This window comes from Rhipicephalus microplus, chromosome 3 (genome assembly GCF_043290135.1).
Source record: "Rhipicephalus microplus isolate Deutch F79 chromosome 3, USDA_Rmic, whole genome shotgun sequence".
NCBI lineage: Eukaryota > Metazoa > Arthropoda > Arachnida > Ixodida > Ixodidae > Rhipicephalus > Rhipicephalus microplus.
Window position 1 is genome coordinate 14,582,196 of NC_134702.1, and position 17,240 is coordinate 14,599,435.

Here is a 17,240-nt window from a genome sequence, read left to right on the forward strand (position 1 = left end):
TGTCTCTGAGCAGAAGTCAGCCCACAGTTTTCACAATGCGTTGCAAAACCAAACCAAACCAAGTTTACTAGAGTTGCAAAACAACAAAACAGCAGCATTTCTCAGCAGATAATTCAGACGCTGCGCTGGAGCTCTTGTGCAAGCTGCAAAATATGCTCATGGACTCGCTACAGAAGGAATTCAAGCAAATTCAAATTGCTGATTACTTGAAAATTTTATAACGTTAACTCTGACATATAAATAATCATTTTGGAGTATAAATAGTGTAGTATATGTCGGCATAAAGGCTCAATTTTCACTGGAATGCATGTTGGGGCTTGTTTATGTTGCATCACTGACCGGTCAGTTATGTTTGCTGTTAGAAATCCATGAAATTAGTTTACGAAACCATCTCCTGCAAACTCAAAGTAGCACCTAGTTCGCAATAACAAGTACAGAGGCAGCTTCTCTGTGTTCTGCCGGTGCAGTGTGGTGCAATGTCCGTTCATTCTAGCACTCACCTGCTAATTCAAACTATGCTTAATTCGAACAATTTTATAGTTTCTTTCGAGTTCAAATAAACAAACCTTTAATATACTGGTTTTGGCATCGTGATTTGCGTGCTAGTTACTTCTGAGAGTTAAAAGTCTTCTACATTGTTAAAAAAGCTGTACTAATGTTGGTATTTCAAGGAATGTTGGTATCTTGTTGCTTCTTCTACAGTGGTAAAAATTATGCTCAGTCTTCTCACCTATGTATATTAGTTCATTTTTTTGTATACTTGAGTGTGACATCACTATGCAGAATTGGCAATAGTAATCGTATAAATGAACAGAATTAGCAATACTAGCTGCTTTTCAGTAACAACATGCCCCATAGTTAATTTCTCGCTACATGGCGGCAAAATGTTGACCACCAACCCAATCGTATTTAGGCACTGATGATTCTGCAAGATTGGCCCGACGAGGTAGTGTGTCAGAACTGCTGCGTCATTTCATGTTTTTATGATGTAGTGTTAATTGCAGCAGAACTCTTTTTTGTTCTGTGTTTTGTGCATACTAAAGAAAGTTGTATAATATGGATTCAGTGTTAAGTTCAATCACATTTTAGCTCTGAGGTACCCAAGAAGTGCACCTTTCACAATTTGATCTCATAGCCAATGAATTGTGTATTTTTATTTTACAATTTTTGATGTGTAGTATTTAAAGCAAAAATGATTTTTTTTTATAAATCGCGAGTGTCAAGTATCTGGTCTTCAGTTATTGTGAATCAAGTGTACTGTAACCTAAAGTCTGTGTTGCAACTGTCATATAAAGAAGCAGTCGCAAATGTTTTATGCTGCCTGGTAATTATGGTTCCACCTCACTGACCTAGTAAACTTTAATTTTCAGGCTGGCCCAGTCCTGTCTCTGCATTTGAGTTTGTCGGACACCAATATTTTTGGTCTGAGCTCAGCTGAAACAGGTGCTGTGATCCGTTTAGACAGCCTAAATGTAGATTGCACCAGTGCCAAGATGTATGTGAACATGGAAGGCTGTGCCTTGGCAGCTCTGCGCAACACTGTCCAGGTGAGAGCAACTGAGGCCCTTACACACTCCATTGTTTTTCCACAAGTTAAGTGTATGATTTTCGAAACCGAGAAAATCGAAATGGAACAACTGTGTGACTGGAGACAGATAGGTTTGTCTACTTTCCTGCTTTACTCTGCTCTCTTTGTCCGAGGGCAGTTCACATTTGCTCACTGTTCTGCAGTGAAATGTTCTGCTGCCAAAACTGATATCTAAAAAAAAAAAAAAATGGAATGAAAGTCAGAGTGCAAGTTGAAAGCGAATTTTGATGCACAAACGGCACAACTTTATGGTAATGCTAGGAAGGTGGCCTTATGGCAACATGTTCGTATTTTTTTCTTTTTCTATTTACCTCTTGTAATTTGGGGTGCGAGTGCAACTTAAATACAGGGGTTATATGCTGGAATATTATGTTAATTGTGTAATATTTGCTGACTCCCTATCTATCTGCAACTCGGGTCGTAGACTTTTGACAAACGGACGCTTTTTCTACATGGAGTGCGAACTGTAGGTGAGGACACAGGGCATAAGTGCAACACACACGTTAGTGACGCTAGTTAGGCCTTGCAGTAGTTGGCACGCTGTTACAGGAAGCACCCCCTGAATCAGGTGGGTCAAGCATAAAATTTTGGGCAAGAACTATAGTTATCTGAATGAAAAAGTGATCTGCAGAATTCATCTCATTGTTTCCTTTTTTTTTATCATGTGACAGTGTCTTAAAGAACCTCATAACCCTAAGCAGATCAACGTTCTTCTAATGTTGTGTAAATTTTCTCCAGTCTTACAGTTGCATTCCGGCTTCAGAGGTTAAACCAGCAGCGGCCTATATAAAAAGTGCACGCCTGAACTACAAGCCAGAGCAGAGGGTAAGTGTTGTGCGTGGTTCTGAACTGGGACAGCCCCCGCAGGCCTTTTGTTTGGGGCTTGCATTGTGATGGTGAGATTTCATTGAGCCCTTCATGAAGTTAACTGTAAGTACAGGTGTCTTGACCTTGATTTCTAATCGTGGTAGTGATTAGAAATGTTGTTGAGAAAGCAGGGAAAAAGGTCGATTGAGGTAAGTTCGTGTAGCTCAGAATTTAATTTTAATGGGAGCTAAGATTTCACTGTTGAAAATGCTCTATAAGGAGCAAAGCCAGGTGCAGGTCGCATTAACTGGATGAGCAAGGCTACTACTGTATTTACCCAATTCCAAAGTGCCCCCGATTCTAATGCACACCTGAATTACATGGCCCAACAACAATATAAAGCTATGGGGAAGTGCATATGTCGTTACCCAAATCTTAACGCGCATGCTATTTTAAGGTCTATATTTCACCAAAAAAAGTTCTCATTGAAATTGAATAAATACGGTAATTGACTCGGTACTACTGAAATTCACGCTTTTCACTCCTGCATAATTTATATGTAAAAATGATTTAATTATAAGCCTGGTATTTTATACCTCACATTGACATTGCACAGTGCTAGTAATGGTCTTCTAGGGAAACTGAAAAGAACAGCTTGACATCACATTCAGCAGCTTCCTTTCCTAAATGCCTGTGGTGGCACTAAGGAAACACTTCTGTGTCAACAGTGGCCCAGTCCAGTTACTATGCTGAACTGCGTATCTGCAGTTGAAATCTGGCTGTCAGATATTTTATTTATGTTCAGTCACTTACTCAGCCTTGGTGCTTACATATACATCTATGTTCAGTAAATTTAAGCAGTGATGGTGGCAAGAATCATGATAAGCGTTCTTATATGCGTTGTTGCATGAAAGCCTATTTATAAACACGCTTTGGAAAACTTAATTTTTATTCCAACCAACCTAATGAAAGTCAGGGTAGTTGATATGGAGTAAAAGAACATCTCTGTTTTCACGCATTCGAGTAAAAACTCAAGGAAGCTTTTTTTTTTAATATTGAGGGACTGCTTTGTTACGTACATTGTACTATAAAAACACACTGCACCCTTCGACATTGCCAACAAATTTATTTTCACTGCATCGTTAACAGGAGGTGCACCTACAACTGCTTGATGAAGTGTCACTTACTTGGTACACAACACTGCATATGAGCTTGGTCACGCTTGTGCAAGATCTGCTGGACCTGAAGTCTTCGCTGAAATGTAAGTTCCCCTTTCTTGACCACTTCAGGTGCTTTGTGCACGGTTGTGTAGACAACTTGTCTTTGCTAGTTGTACCACTGGCTAAGAAAGTGCAAGATATATTGAGGTCTATATGAATTGAACCTCCTGTATATATAATGTGCCTTTATTTAACTTCATTTTGTGCTGTACTGCTGCATATGGTTGCTTTGCTGAATGCACTACCATGTTTGACTAGTCCTTTGATGTGCTGCTGTCCGCGAGCAACTTCAAATGTATACTATTTTTTTGCTCAATATGAATATAATCCGAGACAAGGTTGGATGACTGTAAAATCCAATTGGCAGTGGCCCCTTCAGATTTTTAATATGCTTCATCCCATTACATTCTCGTATTGCAGCAAAGTGGCCTTTCTGGCTCTGCTTTGGATGCAAAATAAATTGACTCAAAAAAACGCTGGTTCCAATATACATAAAAAAAGTTGGGCGGGAAGTTCGAAAGCCTCTAAGATATCAAAGTTTTCTGTATGTTGACATCAATGAAGCAGATCTGGGACTCCTAACTTGAAGGGAGCACACCACATCAATTGGGCTTCCACAAAAGTGGAATCAAGATAAGAGGCTGATGAAACGGCATCTTTGTGTTTCACATGTAAAGTGTTGTTAGAAGCACTTTGCTTTCACCAAATCATGTACACAATTGATTCTCTGTGTTGCCTCATCCTTGATAGGACAAGCCTAGCCAAAAGAAACACTTTTATGCTGCCATCTCATAAGAATAAGCTTAGCGATCCTCTCCAACCTTTTTCTTTCTGCAATTTCACTTTGGAAGTTTTCAAAACATATGCAAAAACATTCAAAAAAGATTTGATTCAATTTGCACTACAATATTTTTCTTTTGCACACAAAGTTTTGCCATTTGCACAGCTCTAGTAAATAGTGAAAGAAATTTTGCCGTTCTACATCCATAAACTATCCAGCCTCATCACTGATGAAAACACCATGAATTAGAGCGTATTAGCCAAGCAAGTGAGTGGCCTACTTGGATGAATATAGATACTTTTAGCTATAGCGGTCCATTTTGGGAATTACATTTTAGCCCTGCACTCAGCATGCTATGGGCTCTCTACCATCACTTGGCTATAAAGTGTGAAGCCATATATTGTTTCAAATGTCATATTTCCCATGCTGAAAGGGGCAGGTGGCTCTTCTTGCCACCGATTTTTTATCACTCATTTCACATGTAGATAGTGATATCATCCAAATAAGTTTTAACAGCACATTGGGAATACTAGTAGCAGCTAGACTTAGCCAGCGTGAATAGTTGTTAAGAATTGTCTGACAGCGCCACGTAATAAAAGGGCATTTTCTGCTCCTCCCTGGGAGCTGCCGTGTGTGTAAGAAAAGCACAACTATTTCTTCTTTGTAGGAGTCTGCTCCTATATATATATATATATATATATATATATATATATATTGTATTTACGTGATTATATAAGTTTACTCGAATGTAGGTCGACACCCCCAATAGCATGACTCCATAGTTAGAGTCAACACCTGTTCTGTCACCCACTTGTTTGGCCTGTCCCTGAAAAGAAGTGCTTGATTATTTTATTCCAAGTAGGAATGTATTATCGACTAGCCCAGTAAAGTGTTTTGCTGAGTCAAAACAAAAAAAAAAAAAAAACAATACGGTGTTTAAAGGTGGCTTCACGGCAGTGGTACACAGCTGTGCAGGGAAGCTAGTTCTGCAGCAACACATAGAAATTATTTTTTCAAAAATTTTCCGCGAATTGTTGCTAAGAGTGTAGGTTATACGCGATAAAATACAGTATATGTTAAAGGTTGAATCGGGACGCAAAAGTAATGTTGTAACCGTGCCACAACGTCCCTGATTTTTCATTTGCCCCACCGTAGCTGGTGCCGCTAATGTTTGCTTCAAATGTAAGTCCTTTCCCAAACCTTGGATTCCGAATTTGAAAAAAATAGGGGGTGGGGTGGGGGGGCTCCACCTAAAAGTGTGTAGATGTGGTAGTTTAATGTTGCATACATACAAATCATAATTGTGACTAGTGAAAATCAGTTATAATTCTTCTCATTTCTCACAGTTGATCGGAAAACGGTGGAAAATGTGCCAAGAAATGAAGAACCAACTCCCGAGAGCTTGACTTTCAACATCTGCTTGCAAGGCAGCAACAGTTTTGAGTTCCGTCTTTCAAAGGCTCACAGGTTATACACAGATACTGTTTATTTTTCATCAGTAAATATTCATTCAAAGCTTGTTGTTATTAGATTTACATACAGAGTGGTGCATCATGATTTCATGCTCAAACTCTGGAGGTGCTGTATGTGTTTAACCACCCATAGAACCACTCACCTTTGTAATGTATGTTAAAAGACTACTGAAATGTTCATTGATTTTCTTTGCATTACATACTGTGCTGTCACTAGTCCCATTATTAGGGAGGCGATCGCCGGGATTCCCCCCCCCCCCCCCGAAACGCACCACGACAGCACAAACAATTTAAAATTTATCCTTTTGGCGTGCCAGCGAATTCCGGCTGTGGTCCAAAGAACAAGGCAGAGCCGAGAGTTGATAACAAACAAAAATATATTCTCAGATAAGGCAGAACAAACAACACACAAACAAGCACACTTGGCAGTTATGAAATACAATACGATACCAATCACACGATACTCGAATACACTCAAAACAACGGGCACAAACAACAACACGCGCTACACTACAATATTATGCATCAACTAACCAAGCACACTTATGCACTTTAATGTCCGTCAAACGTGTTCAGTTCAAAGTTCTTGGAACACAGCTTGAATGCTTCTCTTCAAGGAAACACTCAGACTCCAGTGCCAGTTGTCTCGCTGCGTACTAAGTTTTTCTTCCAAGAAACTCTTGCGTTGTCAACGTACCACACTTCAATAACAAAACTTTGTTGGCAACACGTCGGCCACTCACGCTCTGCTACTGCAGAAAACGTCTTCGCCCACTGGCGGTAAACACACACTGATCTCCTGTTGGTAAAACAAACCTTCATCCGCAGGTGGAAAACATACTTCATCCTATCTCCTGACCGCCCCCCTCCGCTGCTTGCTTATATACGTTCACCCTGGGTTCTCGAAGTTTCGTCGGCACACCGCACAAGCCAAAGCTGGGGAAGGGGCGGGACGTTTCTCGAAATCTCCTCGACCTGTGACGCAACCAGGGAGTGACTCACCCCCTCACCCCATCTTTGATATTTCTAGAGATCGCTCGGTATCAGATAGATGTGAGGAGGTTGGTTGGGGTGGTGCCGGTGTTTTCGAAAGGAAGAAGAGGCACGCGCGTGGCGTCTTATGATATTTATTTCTTCTTTGTGCCGGCTTTTGTGGCGTCTGTCCGGTGCCTCCATTTCACGTAACCGTTAGAATCTTGAGGCATGCGCTTTCTTGAGCGCTCGTTTGTAACATCTGCATACTTGCTTTGGTAGAACAATATATATTTATTCAAGCTGACCATGCAAGTTTTAATAGAGAAGTTTACAATCTAATCTAACCAAAGTGGGAAAATCGTGCTCAATGAAATTGACTTGCTAATTATTACACTGAAGAGTTAGGGCACTATGGTTGTTATTAATACAGGGAATATCAGACATACTTATTGTACCTTAGTAGTGTCATTGTCATTACTTTTACTACTTGTGTGTAACAATTGACTAGTGCTTATGTTTAATTAATTTACTGGCTTGTTTTTCACTCTATAACAGAATCAAGTTTGTCATGTCAGACCTTCACATAAAGGCGAAGCCGGCACGAAAATCCATCCACACAGAAGCACTGCTGGTGTATTTTGATGAGCACCCTATATTTAAGCTACAGGTTGGTTCTTTCTTTGACCAAAGTTGTATAGGCTTCCATGAATGTGATTATGAATAAACTAAACAAAATTTTAGTTAGCCAATGCTTACATAATGAAACTAATACATCAATGTCATCTTTTCCTTAAATATTCAAGCCACTGTTTAAGCACAGCAGTTGGAGCATTGCTTTAGTCACGTTTAATTGACCTATTAATCAGAGTACCACATATTAATTGCATGTTAATTTCAGTGCCATATTGGGAACTTTTTTGATGATCATCTTGCAATCAACTACATGTTTTGGGCGTATTTTTCAAGTGACAAATTTATAATTGATCGGAACTGGCTAACCTTCCTGTCCTTCCATTTTCCTTCTCCTTATGACTGATGGTCTGTTAATCTTGGACAATAATACATGATGTTCTTTTTTTCGTTTTGTGCTGCTAACAGCAAGTGCAGTATGTTGCTGCTCCATCAGATGAAAAATCATCCATCAACCGCCACACAATAAAGGGACTGACCCAGCAGTACAACAAGCTGTGGTAAGGAGCAATCACAGCTTTAAGCTTAAATACCTAACTCAAACTTGCAATGAATGAGTGACCTGCATCTGATCATCTTTATGTAGACTTTGCAACGTAGTTCGCATAGGTAGTGTTCTTATTGATATTACCATATTTGCTGTTTGGCTCGAATGGCAAAAATAGTGAGATTAGTGTAACTGAAACAGAATTATGTAGAAAAACTTGAGTAACTGTTCCTCGGGTTTGTGTTTTACAGGACTCTTTCTATAGAGGAAATGAGAGTTGCTTTTCCTTACGACTACAACTTTGCGGAAGCCTGTAGTGAAGAGGTAATTGCTCTTTGTTTCTTGTCATTGGTTGTGGCATTATTGTTCAACGCAATTTTTTTTTCAGGCTGTCAACATCATCAAATGGTTAAAGCTCATCCACAAGAAGGGCAAGGTACCATTTACAGCTGACTCACCACTTCCTTCTGACTTCTCAATCAAGGCTAAGGTGAGGCTAAGCGAATTATTCACCATTTTATATGATAAACCAAAGGCTGACTGTGCTGCTGTAAAACTGTAAAAGAAAAGCGATTTGTTTCATTAGGTACTTGAATGGCACATTGTTTTATTGATATATCTGTGTGCGTTTGCTAGACACTGACGATAGAGCTTGGTGATGATCCATTTGAAGTGAAGCTCAGGAACAACTACGAGGTGAGATTATCCTTGCTCAGCCTTTAATGCTCATTTTTTTAGTTTTTATTGTTAAAGTCTGCCTTGTTGCCAAGATTCTAAAGTCTGATACATCTGCATTTACAGCTGCTTGAGGATGAGTATCACGAAAGCCTGAAGAGAAAGCGGATGCTTGATGAGAAGATTGAGAATTATCGTAAAACGCACCTCTTGCTGCCAGGTATGTCTGCAGATCCACTTGTATCACCATTGTCTATGTCTTACTGTGCTAGAATTCAGTAGCACAATGATGTTTGAGATTTCCATGCTTCGCCTTAGTAATGACTTAGTGCTTCTTCAAATATCTCGTGCAACCCATCGTTGCTGAGGGTTTTGAAGAGTGTAAGTTATGTGTACTGTGACATTCCATGTTTATTAGTAAACTAGAGACTAGAAATATTTCTATAGTAATGCTTGAAAGAAGTGCTTGCGCTATGGTGTCTGTGTTTTCAGGCTTTCTTATTTCTAGAGTAGTCTTATGTGCAGCTGGAATAGTGCTGTGAATTTCTTAACCTTTGTTCAACACTGCATTCTTTCAACCAGCATGAAGTAGAATGCGGAATTATCATCACGAGGCCAGAAATTAGATATGCATGCACGCATCACAAGTAATTGCTGCCTAAAACTCATTTTGTTCACTTATATACTCACAGCTGTGCAGATATTTGCTTGTACTGCAATGCAAAAACTTGATTTTGAGGGCTTTGCCAGATTAGTTTGTCTTCCTTTAGTAATGATATTCATGCAATTGCAAAATGTCATTCGCAAGCAGTTATTTAAGGCTCACATTTGTGAATGCTGCCTCTGTCACTGTTGGCAATGTTCAAGGCTCTGGCAGCACATCAAGTTGTCGTTCGTTATTTAGGGTACTGTGTATGCATATTAACATGGGAGATAAATGTTTTCCTACAGCTTCTAAGGTGAATGAACTCTACGCCGGCCTGAGGAAAAAGGATGCCGACATATACGTCCAGCGCTCCAAGCAGCTTGGACAGGGCACGTCGACACGCTCCCACCTTGTTCTCTGGCACTTTGACCAACTGGAGGTACTGGCCCTGGCAGACCCATCGTACCATGGCACGGAGGCTGTTGTGGAAGTTATGCGACGACTAGATCCAGAGAGGTGTGTGAGCTACCTGCGTTCAGAGTTGCCAAATGACATGCGTACAGTGCCCACCTGTGGCCATTCATTTGACGATACTTTCCTCATACATGTGCTGTACACATGTGCCTCTGCACGTGTGTCATTATCAAACTTACGATAAAACAGCAAGAACAGTGTCATGGTGATCAAACAAATAAGGGCATATTTCTTTGTATCTTCAGAATGTAAGGTCCTTTCGGATCCAAAGAAATGTCGCAGTGAGTCATCATGCCTTCTTCAATATTTTATTTAGAATTCTTCCATTGGCCAGTATGTGTGCTTGCATCTAGGAATGCACAAATAGTAAATTGTAGGTTCAAAGCGAGTTTGAAGTGAATAATAATTTGAATGAGTTATTTTTAATTCTATAATTCAAATAGTATACACTCAAACCTCATTATAACAAAGTTGCACCTTACTCAAAAATAACTTCATTATATCCGAAAATTTGTTATAAGAGTATATTCCTAACACTACAGCTATTGCAAGAGTATTATTATTTTACTTTGTTATAATCGATATTATGTTACATCTGGATTCGTTATATTGAGGCTTGAGTGTATGAAAGAAAATGGGCATATTTGTCATTTTCTGGTTTTGTCTTGGTGCTGTGGCATTTTTCCATTTCATTTACATCAGTTCAGCAGAGACTCCAGCAAATTGCTGTCAGTAGTGTATGCAATAGAATACTGTAATGCTTCACTGCTGTGTTTCATTACATATTCAGCTTAAAGTACAACCACTGAGATACAATTTTTTTCTTTCCGAAAGATCATGAGCATGCAGCTAACTGCGACTGTCAATTCACATGCATCAGCTACATTGTTTACTTTAGTTTTAGAATGGTGTATGTTGCATTCAGCAATCTGTTTTTTTTCTCTCACAGTGAACTCTCACTTAAGTGACCTTCAAGGGACCTAAGTAAATAGTTCACCTGACTGAAAGCTCTCTAAACTGAATATTCACTGGAGTACGAAACGTCTTTGGGCACAACATAAAGCAAGTCAAATGTGGGAAATGCTCTTTATCTTGAAAAGCATTCAGTAATTTTCATTCAGACTGGTGCCCTTAAAGTGTTAGAAGAGACAAAGCTATCCAAAGAGTCTACGTTTCTGATGGCCTCTGGCACAACTACTAGTTACTGTGACACGAAGTCTTGCAATATTTTAGTATATCATACAGCCTCGGCTGGAGATACAGGTTTTGAGCCTGCCCGAGCCCTTTCTACATCTTTGTTGCACTCATCTTCTTTCGGTTTCTGACAAACACTGGAAACAGTTTCCAAATCTGATATCTCTGCACAGGTACTGAAGCGCACGTGCCTCATTCTTATCTCCTGCATGCCCGCTTTGCCTCAAAGGCATCTACAAGCAGTGTTGCAGCGACACCGATGTATGTACGATATGGTGGCAGCATGTTATGCCAGTGCTGCAGAGACAAAAACTTATTGAGTTGATCTGAAAAATGAGATCGGGTTTGCGCAAGTTCGTTTAAATGAAAGATTTTTTGCATATAATGGAAAGCAGCAAAGATTTTCTAAACACTTCTTATTCCGAAATATTCATTAGACCAACATTCATACAAGCGGGAGGTCTTTCATTCTTGCACTTTGAATGAGGGGTATTCTGGCATCTGTAATAGCATTTGCTGATTTTTTGTTCTTTCCTGCTTTCTTTTCTGATGTTCGTGCTATGAAACAACCATCAATATTTGTTTCTTTTTCTCTGCTTGCCAATAGCCCCTACCCAGAGGAAGGGATGCAATTCTCGACCTTGTGGTGTCGCCGAGTGACGGGCAGCATCAAATCTGTCACCTGCCAGCTGCGGGACTTCCCACAATTCATGGTGGACTGGCGGGAATTCCAAGTCTGGGGCACCCTGGCTGGTGCTGAGCAGGAGGCACCACCACGAGGTATCACCCAAATATTCCTTACTTTGCTTGAGATTATTGTCAACAATGCTCAAAGTTTTGAAAAACCAGGTTTGCCCCTAGGCAAATTAAGTCGTGGGGAAAGCTAAGATATTGAAGTTTTGTGAAGAATGAAGACATAACGTACATGTGCACTTGTACATTCAAACCTGCAAAGTGGGGGCACAATAGAATACAACAAAGCATAAGGGATGGAGTGGGCGGGTAGACTAGTACAACTAGAGTAAGAGTGTAACCAGTGGTTTAGGTTAAATGGCTAAGGTGAGTGCATGTCCAGTGGCATTGAATAAGTAAAGGCAGCTGCTTTGTTGTATATGCAAATATGAACATTCATGTTGCACATTGTAATTTTGTCAGAGCGTCCCAATGTAGAACAATAGGAATGACTCTTTTGTCCACTTCACACCTTTATTAACTTTTGTTACTTCATATTGCATCGATTTGCTGCCTCATTCTACGAAAATCAAGGAACCTTTGCAGCTGTCTTGTGTTTTTGTGAGAACATGTTCCTTTAGTTGTTGTTTCCACTTTCATTTGTAAACTCAGTGTCAAGGTAAAAGAATGCATTGTTGGTATATAAATTGTGCCACAAAAAACGTTTGTTGCTCATTCGAATTGTTCTGAATTCGTATTCACAAGACCCCTTACAGTTAGATTAATGGCATTATTGATCAATAAAAGGTGCATCATTCACAAATAAAGGCACATGGTGCCTCAAGTCATCTACGCTTAACTGTTCGCTGCCTAGGCTAGCAGTTTGTTAAGAGTTGTATTCTTGTGTGTGCTGATGTATAGCAAACCCACTCCTGCGATAGCCCAATTCGGGCTGCAGTATGTAAAAATAAATGAATAAATTAATTAAGCTATTCTGTGACTGATAGGACAGAATGGTACGGTCAGCGTCCCTGTTTGTGACATAGCACTCTTTTTACATATATCTTTACTTTATTTTTTAGGCTGTTCACTGCTATTGAGTCTTTTCATGCCAAATGTCAAATGCACTTGCAGCAAAACGAAGCTCGACTGTTGAAGTAGGTACACCTTGGGGGAACATGACCGTGCAGAGGAGCATGCCGTCCCTCAAGTTCTATCACGACTTGACCTGGGGTGAGTAATAGGAAAACTATGCCTTTAGTACAGCTGTGTGTTTAGATATGTAAGTGGGTGCCCCCCCCCCCTTTTTTTTTTCATAAAAACTGTCTACAATCCTTTGTGCCAAAGCAAAAGTGCACTTCTGACTTTGTGAAGTATTGAGTGTGTCCAAACTCTTTAGCACATGTGCATATCACTTGCTTCAAGTGAATGAAGGCGTTTCTTCATAAAATATTTCTGGGATCGAGACTGATTCATTGGATAGCATAAAGCAGTCGTTCTCCACCCAGTCGTTATTTTTAGATCATCAAACAATTGTATTTGTTGTACATCAACTTTTCAAACAACGACATGTACTGTGTTACCTTCAGATCATTCTATTGAAACAAGAAACCGACACTCTCACAGCAAAAGTGTTGAAATGCAGCTCAATGTTGACCATTCTTACTTGACTGCTGTGCTTGGCATCATATCCAGTTGCCATTATCTGGTATTTAAGATTTTATGTTGACCCCTTAATTTCCCAACAAATTTTTGTTTACTTAATTTAGAGTTGGTTGTTGACTTGCCGGGGATGTTCTTTGTGCTGTAAAAACAAACAAGTGAATACTGACGATTCCAATTTGCCATGACCCTGTTCGTCACTGTATGTTGCATGCAGACCTGGGTTACCTGGGCATGACGTATGGAGCCTGCTGGGAGCCCATTGTGTCTCAAGTCAGCCTGTGCCTGGAGAAAGTGAGCCGCCCGTCAGCTGACCCGAGTCCAGTCCTTGCCTGGTGGGACAAGGCACGTCTCTTGCTTCATGGACGCCTGACTGTCTCTGCGAGACACCTGGCTCTCTTCCAGCACGTGTCTCTGGACCCATACAATGATACAGAACTCTTTGAAGTGTCCTGGAGTGACGCTATTGTGGATTGGACGAACGGTATGGAACATTAAATAGAAAGGCTTAACTTTTTGTACAAGCGTTGACAGAAAACTGATGTGCAATCTCTCTGTGTGTGGAGACGATAACTTGTCTTGTAGTTGGAGGAACATAATGGCAGTGAAGATAGCGCTATTTTTGGCTGCAAGAATTTGCTTGTGCATTCAACCAATGCCTTGTCGAAAAGCCGAGTTGGAAGAATACTCTGCTCTGTGAATAGTTTTATCTGTTACTGTTGCATGATGAGCATCACCAGCTAAAAGATAGCAGAAAAAGTCACATGACCACCTACTTGCCTCGTGGATCAAGGCTTGTGAGCTATGCGTTCACTTCACCTTTACAGCGTTCATGTGATGTAAAATAATGAACTGCATACCTCATGGCTTGAGGTGTACATTGACTTCAACTTTGCAGCTTTTGCTTGCAAAAAGATTAAAAAGTATAATTTGTACTATATAAATGGCACATTAAGGTGATTACATCTGATGGTTTTTGCCTCAAGTCATCTGAGGCAATTGCATAAGGGACCCTGTGAGTTCTTAAAATTCTGTTTATATATTTCAAAAAACAGAGGCACCTGGTTGATAAAATTTTCTGTATCAATCACAACAGTCAATACTGCCCCTCATTTTATGAACAGCTGAAGAATAATAGTTTTTCTTTTTTATATTTCCTAGGCAAGATTGTGATGAAAGGAAACTTGGGCATGTATGTGCACACAGCCTCTAGGTACAATGACAGCCGTTTGGTGCACATTCCAAACCTCAAAATAAGGTGAGTGTCAGCAACTCCAACGGTCGAAAATGCATTGAATGGGAAGTGATGGGCGAGTCATTGAGCCACAATATGAACAAAACAGTGCACTTGAAAACAAGACCATTTGTTCTCATGAAAAATTCTGCAGCCAAGTGCCCGTGTGTGTCCCTATCTTCTATGCTGCTTTATTGATGACGGAATCGAATTTCATATAATTATTGTTTGTTTGCAACTGCAGTAAAAAGAAGCTACGCTAGTTTGTGAACATGGGCTGTGTGTGATTGTGGTTGCTTATGCTTGTTTTTAGCATCAAGATGAATTGGCTTTGTGTGGGCAACCCATTTGACCACCATAGCATCACACCTTGTGCTCCTGACAAGATACCAGAGTACTCAAGCAACCAGGTAAATGATTTTTCTCATTTCTTGGTGCCATTAAGCAGTTTTGAAACCAATTTATGACTGAAACTATTTAGCTATTAGTTTAATTTATGTACGGTTACTTGCCATCTATACTGACTGCAGTGATGCCAAAAAAGGGAGCTTACAACACCAGTTAATCTAAGAGATGATGATTCTTTGAATGCCTTTGCTGCCTTCATACTGGCAACTGTGCATCTTACTGTTAAAAATAGCTGAGCTGTTATTATTAGTTTTACTATTGCAAGTGCTTAGAGTGAGTTACAGATCTGAAGAATAATTAAAAGATGCTGCATATCGCAATTGACATAATACCAATATACACTTTGTTATGCACTTTATGCTGATACACCCTCCTTAAGTAATTCCCTGCACAGGCACTGTAGGTATCATAAGTAATAACTCGTAGAGCAGTGTCACTGCCGTCTCTTTTGATTACACTGCAGTCACTTCCCTTTCCGTAGAATAAGCATATGACACATTAATGACCCAACCATCGTCAAGTTGTAGACCCTGTGAACTAGTATATGGAATGTCAGCAAAAGCAGTTTATTTTCTTTTTCACCTCTATTAGGTCTAAAATTGGTGTCTACTTCTTCTCTCATTTTTACTTGACTGACATTTTTTCATATAATTTTTCTCTGGTATATCTGTTTATTATTTGTCCTCACACTTAAGCAGTTACAGTAAGCAAGTTGGTGACGTAAGTAAAGCAAATCACAAGTAAGTACAGGTGTGCAAGTAAGTAAATATTATTAATAAAAAATGCATGGTAATTTGTGATGTGTTGCATTTACAGTTCCACTAATACAATTGTTGAAGTGTCAGATGATTTTATTGTAAATGCAGAATTAATGCTGGAAGTTTTTTTACCCAACCAGTGCCAGTATTTATACTTTTGCATACCCTGCCTCGACATTTTTACTTTCCTATGCACCTTTACCTCAAGCTTTGTTTAAAATCAATGTTATAATACTGGTACCAAGGGATATGAAAATATCTTCATTGGTGTTGAATAATCTTTGGCATGGTGACAGAATGTCTGCTTCAACTTTGCAGGAACATGACAGCTATCGGGCATTTCGATCTCAGAACTTGAACCTCTCAGTTTCCCTGGAGACAAAGTCAGTAGCGTTGGAAACAGCAGATTCCATACCAACATTGCTAGTCTTTAGTTCAACCTTGAAGTGGCTGGAAGGACTAAAGGTCAGTCGATTATCACATCATTGGCAAGATGATGGCTTCTGTCAGTGTAGAACCATGACAAAGTATACTATATATTTGGTTTGTTTGCCTATGTGCTGTTAGTTTAATCTCTGTTTCCGTGCCTTTTCAACATTGCAAGTAAGTCCAAAAGCAGAAACGGGAGGAATTGAACTGTCGATACAGTTATTAGGCCAGTAGTACTAAGATTACTATATCGAAATACCATTACCAAGAGCCTTTAATATTTAACTTGGACAGTCGACTCTTATTAATTCAAACTTGAAGGGACCTCTGAATTTTGTTTGAATTATCAAGAAGTTTGAATTATCAGAAGTTCTCAGATATATGAGTGTGGGTAAGGTGGCACCAAACATTACGATTAGGCATTGATTTCATCAAATTTAAAAGTTATTAAGCCTTTTTAACTGCACGCAACGAACAAAAAGTGGAAGTGCAAGGTCTATAAGTTTATTGGCCATGTACTGCTGATCAGACCTCTTAAAGAAATTGTGAATTGCCAACTGCTTCTTTGCTATATGTGCCTTCAGCACAAAGCTCTCTATATACCAGGTGAAGAGCATCATGGTTTACCACAAGTGTGCTTCGTTTCAAGCATTTGTTTTCTAGTAAAGCACTTTTCCTTGAAGGCCTGAGACCCTTATTTTTTATTTTTAGACAGTTAGGACCTTTACCTATTTTAGACTGTTAGGACCTTTACATATAAGCACCCAAATTTTTAAATAGTAGTGCGAAAGCGGCAGATATTTTCTGGTATGGATCCACAAAAGGTATGAATTAATGGAGTGATGGAGTATGAATTAAGAGGCTTTCAAATACATATAAAGAACAGGGGGCCAGCCAAAAAATTTAATTTTGTTTGAATTAACTGAAAGTATGGATTATCAGAGTTTGAATTATCGCGAGTCTACTGTATATCAACACTTGAATGTCTTTCTCCATGTAATGAATATGTGTCCTTTATTAGTAGTTAACATAGTCTCCTGTAGGAGTGCGAACAGTATGCATGGCACT

The 17,240-nt window shown here is 39.6% G+C and overlaps 1 protein-coding gene across 1 annotated transcript in view; it reads left to right on the forward strand.

Annotated features, from left to right (window-relative positions):
• Nucleotides 1–17,240, forward strand: part of hob (bridge-like lipid transfer protein family member hobbit) — an 86,168-nt gene that overhangs the window by 24,200 nt on the left and 44,728 nt on the right. The window contains exons 17-33 of the mRNA XM_037433008.2: nt 1,371–1,547; nt 2,327–2,413; nt 3,545–3,656; nt 5,743–5,863; nt 7,399–7,510; nt 7,942–8,033; nt 8,272–8,344; nt 8,409–8,510; nt 8,657–8,716; nt 8,822–8,915; nt 9,647–9,857; nt 11,617–11,789; nt 12,816–12,914; nt 13,561–13,827; nt 14,505–14,601; nt 14,891–14,987; nt 16,062–16,208. Of these exons, the coding sequence (XP_037288905.2) occupies nt 1,371–1,547; nt 2,327–2,413; nt 3,545–3,656; nt 5,743–5,863; nt 7,399–7,510; nt 7,942–8,033; nt 8,272–8,344; nt 8,409–8,510; nt 8,657–8,716; nt 8,822–8,915; nt 9,647–9,857; nt 11,617–11,789; nt 12,816–12,914; nt 13,561–13,827; nt 14,505–14,601; nt 14,891–14,987; nt 16,062–16,208 (2,121 nt within the window). The remainder of the gene's footprint in view (nt 1–1,370; nt 1,548–2,326; nt 2,414–3,544; nt 3,657–5,742; nt 5,864–7,398; nt 7,511–7,941; nt 8,034–8,271; nt 8,345–8,408; nt 8,511–8,656; nt 8,717–8,821; nt 8,916–9,646; nt 9,858–11,616; nt 11,790–12,815; nt 12,915–13,560; nt 13,828–14,504; nt 14,602–14,890; nt 14,988–16,061; nt 16,209–17,240) is intronic.